Genomic DNA, 5,148 nt, shown 5'->3' on the forward strand with positions numbered 1-5,148 from the left:
GAGAACTAGCTGGGAGAATCACCAGGTAGTAGTGGAGGGACCAGGTGTCCACTCAAATCGACCCTCTGAACAGCCCCTGCCAGAGAGGGTGGAGCCCCTGCCAAGGCTGAGGCTCTGGTTTGCGGGACGGGCCTGGACTGGGGCAAGTGCCAAAACGTTGTAAGATTCTATGCGGCTGGATGAGGGCGGGGTGGGACGGGGTGGGGTGGGGAAGACTAGGTATTTGATTGGTAGAGCTTGTCTACTTTACTAAAAGTTCATTGAAATACAACCTGAGGCAGATATATCAAAGGCGCTCTGGTGCTGCACGGTGGGTGCTAACTGCCACTCAGGTCTGGTCTGCTCCGTAGGAGTCAGTCTCAAAAAGTCACCGGAGCAGTGCTACCCCGCCCTACTGGGTCGCGGTGAGCTGACACCGACTGGGTGGCGGTGAGTGAAGGCATTCTGGGGGAGCAAGATGGGGCTGTCTCGTCCTGTAAAGATTTGCAATCTTGGGAACCTACCGGGGTGGCTCAGTCCTCAGGGCCCCTCTAAGTCCGAATGGACTCGGTGGCGATGTGTATTTTGTTTTGTGTTTAAAACACGCCTGAACATAATGACCTGTTGCTACTTTCAAAGTACAGATTTCGGCCCTCCGGCCTGGACTGACAGAATCTCAGCCTGGAAGTTCCGAGAATGTGTGAGCTCTCTTCGCCAGCAACGTTCTCCAAGGTGGCCCCAAGCGCAGCAACAGCACAATCTGGGAACGTGAAGCCCAAATTCAAAGAAACCAAACTTGTTGCCAACGAGTAACCACTATGCTGCCAAAGCTCCTTGGGTTTGCCCCAGCCTTGACAAATCGAGTCTGGAAGTCTGGGAGGGGGGCCCAGGGATCAGGTTTCACTGTGTCTGCCAGGTGATTCTGATGCCCTCCCAGGTGTGAGCCCTGCACTCCTGCAGGTGCTCCCAACCCTGACTGCACTTGAACTACCTGGAGAGCTTACGTAGCTTCAGATGCTCAGGACACACCCACACCCTGCCCCCTGACCAATTGGACCATTTGAATCAGACTCTGGGGCTGGGGGTCAGGCATTGGGATTATTAAAGGAACTTCAGGCAAGGTCAAGGAGCAGGTTGGGTGAAACCCGCTGGGTGATATTGCAAGTGTGAGTCACTAAGTCCTGTCACAAGTGTGAGCAAGAGAACCGCCCGCCCTCCAGGAGCTCACACCCCAATAAACGGGCCACAAAGTCGCCCCCCCCAATCTGTGCCTCCATTCATTCATTTATCTGTGCAGCATTGCCATTCACTGTGAGCCGCCCTGTGCTGGGTGCCGGGGACGTGGTGGAGACCTGAACCCCATCTTCACCTCTAGGCCGTGAGACAGGAGCCCGAGCCACTAGGCAAAATGACCAAAACGAGTGTGTCTCAAGCTCCACTGTGCTCGCCGGTTCTGATTCAGCAGGTCTGGGTGGGACCCGAGACTGCAATGCCAGTGCTGCTGAGCGGCACTTTGAGTGGCCAGGACGGACACCAGGGGTTCTCAGAGTGTGGCCCCAAGACAAGCAGCATCAGCACCACTCAGAGCCTTGTCATAAATGCAGATTCCCAGCCCCGGGCTCAGCTCTACGGTTTCAGAACCTCTGGGCTGGGTCCCAGTCATGTGTCTTAACAAGCCTTCCCCCGAGACGGATGTTATTCTGCTTACAGGTTAGAATCCATGTCATAGAGCCTGGATGGGCTAGGTGGGAGCTTCCAGAAATGGGAGACACGCTCCCTGGAGGGGACATTCCATGCAGAGGGCCCCACCCACACACCACCCAGGGCCATCTAGCTGATTCGGGCTCTGAATGGCCCTCCGGGACAGAGTGTCCCCAGATCTGGACATCTTCATGGGAGTCGACAGCCACATCTTTCTCCCGCAGAGGAAAGAAGTGGGCTGAACTGTTAGCCAATGCGTACGACGAGGGCCCAACCCTGGGGGCTGAGAAGAGCAGTCATGAGAATGTTGACACTGCTTGAAAAATACCAACACCGTCACCGATCACTCGGCCTAGACACTGTGGAAAGGAAGCAGGGTTTGCGAATATTTCCATTGACAGAGAGACAGAGGAGAGAAGAAGGCTCGGAGAGCTTCCCCTGGGGTCATGCAAACAGTTAACAGGCTTGGATGTTCACCTGAAAGTTGGGGGGGTCAAATCTATGCAGAGGGACCTTGGAAGAAAAGCCTGGCAATCTACTCCCCCAAAATGCAGCCATTGAAACCCCTCTAGAGCACAGTTCCTCTCCGTAGCACATGGAGTTGCCATGAGTTGGAATACACTCAACTGTCACTGGGGGTGGGGATGGAGGGGTGGGGGTGGAAGGCCAGGTGAAGAGGAACCTGCAGAAGCCGGCTGCCGTCGGTTGTAGCTAATTAAAGAGACGGTGGAGGCGCAGAAGGCCCACTTCGGGGCTGTGACTTTATCCTGGGTGTAGAGCATCCGCGGGGGGACTGCTTTGTCTGCGGCCCTGAATAATCCCTCTCTCTCCTCTCTGGCCTCACCGCCCTCCTTCCTGCCTACCAGCCACATGAGGTTCTCTCATTCAATGCCCTTCCCGAGAGGGGCTTTGGCATGTGCCGTCCCTCTACCTGAACATCCTTCCCTACCCCTGTCCTGCCACCTGCCAAAGCTCAGCCCAAAATGTCTGGTCTGGGGCAGGGCCCCTAATCTTCTCTCTCCCAACACTGCGGAGGGCCTTTCCCACCCTTCTAGGTCTACGGCTTTTATTCATGGATTTTAATAATGGCCTCCCCACTGTGAGCTCCAAGGACTGTGGGGTGGAGGTGGGGGGGCGGGAGGGTGGAGAGCAGAGACTTTGGTCGCCAGCGCTGAGCGTCGCTCCTGGTGCATAGCAGGTGCTCAAGCAACACCTCTGGGTGGAAAGAATCAAGAGACCACATGCCGTATGTCTTGGCTCTCATTTTAGCCTTTCTGTGGGAGCCTTTAGAACCCCCCTGCCCAGCTTACCTGGGGATAGAGGGCCCTCGGAGATGGGTGGGGTGGTGGTGGTCATAATCTGATGATAGTAGTCTGAGACCCAAATACAGGTGAGACACCCACCTGGGGCCAGATCAGAGTCAGGGTAGTGGGATGGGGATACCCCTAGGCTGAGACCCTAGCAGCTGGGTGCTGTGCCAAGATAGGGAGGGGTCATTGAGAGGTAGAAACCGCAGGAACAGCAGGGGGCACTCAGCCTGCCTGGGCAGCTCCAACCCAGAATGACCCCAGCGGGGTCCTTTGGTGTGGGGAGGAAGGGCTGGGATGGGTCTGCTGGCTGGCCATCCCTGGTCGGGAGACTGCCGCAAGGAACGCTAGGCACCCTAGGCATGGCAGGGAGGCGAGGCTGGGAGTATCTTCCACACCCCATTGGCCTGGCGGAGTTTCCCGGGAAGGTCCCTGACTCTGCCCATCTGTCCACTCTGGGGATAGCAGAGGCTGCTGAGGTTAGAAGTTTGGAGCCCACACGTCTGGCTGCCCAAAGGTGGGGAGGAAGTTCTTCCTACATGAAAATAAAAAGCCTCCTTTATGTCATTCCCACCCCCTCCCACCAACCTGCTCCCCTGCCCCCTTGGGGGACCGGTCTATACCTGCATGCCTCCCACCCCACCTACCTTCTTCCCTTTCTTGACTTCATATTCCATGGCGAACTGTCCCTTCTACTCCTGCCACCCCCCTCCCCAGGCCCCCCCTCCCTCCGCCCCACAGTTCCTTTGTTCTTTTTCCTGCCTGCTCGGAAACTCCACCAGGTCTCCAGGCTGGGAGTTCCTGCCCTCCCTGGCTGGCTGATATCAGAGCAGGCAGCGACTAGGGGTGAGGGGGATGGGGGTAGTGGCAGGGTAGAGGACACAGCCCAGGGACCCCATGGCTCAGGCTCAGGCAGAGCAGTGACCAGGGGCAACCTCCCCAAGGCCTCAGAGGCCTGGAGGCTGTCCTGTGGGGGCTTGGGGTTTGGGGTAGAGGCTGGGGAAGGGTCTTCCCAAGGAGGGCTGGGCATTCGGAGTCAGAAAATGTTCAGTTCCAACCATCCCTCTGTCAAGGGCTTCTTTGTGTGACCTTGACAGAGCAAGTCAATGGGCCTCTGAAAGCCTCAGTTTCCCCATCTATGAGATGGGCACGGTAGGCATTTGTCCTCAGAGCGATGCCATAAGGATTCCGTGCTCTGGGAGGAGGCCTGTGTATTCAGCGAACACGTACGTGTTGCTGAGCCTTGCAGTTGGGCCGCTGCCAGCTCAATAGGGACCCCACCTGTGCAGAGGAGGACTGTTCGGGGGGCTTCAAGGCAGAAACCTTTCAGAAGCAGACAGCAAGGCCCTTCTTCCAAGGTGCCCGTGGGTGGGTTTGAGCCACCAACCTTTCTTTGTTTTTGTTTTTTATTAAATACTTTTATTGGGGACTCGTACATCTCTTATCACCATCCGGCGTGTTAAGCACATTTGCACACATGCCGCCATCATCATTTTTGAAGCATTCTCTTCCCACTTGAGCCCATGATATCAGCTCCCATTTCTTCCCCCTCCCTCCCGCGACCTCCCTCCCCCGACCTCCCTCTCTCCTTCATGAAAGATACACTGAAAAAAAAAAAAAGAAAGATACACTGTAGATTATATTTTTCATATCTTACATCGTCCTCCATCGCCTCTCACCCAATTTCTCCTTATTCATCCCCCTGGGAGGGGGTTCTAGATTGATCCTTGTGATCAATTCCCCCTTTCTCCCCCCACCCTCCCCTAATCCTCCTGGTATCTCTACTCTCCTTGTTTGCCCGGAGGGGGTTGTCTATCCTGGATTGCCTTTGTTGCGGGCTCTTATCTGTAGCAGTGTGCATGCTCTGGTCTAATCCAATTTGTAAGGTAGAATTGAGGTCATGGTAGTGGCGGGGGAGGAAGCACCAAAGAACTAGAGGAAAGTTGTGTGTTTCATCGATGCTATACTGCACCCTGACTGGCTCATCTCTTCCCTGTGACTCCTCTGTGAAGGGATGTCCAATTGTCTACAGCTGGCTATTGGGTCTCTAAGCCATACCCGCGGCCCCCCCCCCACCATTCACTTTGGGTATGGCTTTGTTCTGGGTCTTAGATGCTTGCTACCTGGTCCCATCAAACCCTCATGGTCACACAGACTGGGG

The 5,148-nt window shown here is 55.7% G+C and overlaps 1 protein-coding gene across 1 annotated transcript in view; it reads right to left on the reverse strand.

Annotated features, from left to right (window-relative positions):
* CCM2L (CCM2 like scaffold protein) overlaps positions 1–3,664 on the reverse strand; it is a 17,558-nt gene extending 13,894 nt beyond the window's left edge. Inside the window, exon 1 of the mRNA XM_004698219.2 lies at positions 3,635–3,664. Within this exon, the coding sequence (XP_004698276.2) occupies positions 3,635–3,664 (30 nt within the window). The remainder of the gene's footprint in view (positions 1–3,634) is intronic.
* Positions 3,665–5,148: the final 1,484 nt, after the last annotated feature.

Source organism: Echinops telfairi, unplaced genomic scaffold (assembly GCF_000313985.2).
Source record: "Echinops telfairi isolate 266 unplaced genomic scaffold, ASM31398v2 ScPeMD7_5592;HRSCAF=6446, whole genome shotgun sequence".
Taxonomy (NCBI): domain Eukaryota; kingdom Metazoa; phylum Chordata; class Mammalia; order Afrosoricida; family Tenrecidae; genus Echinops; species Echinops telfairi.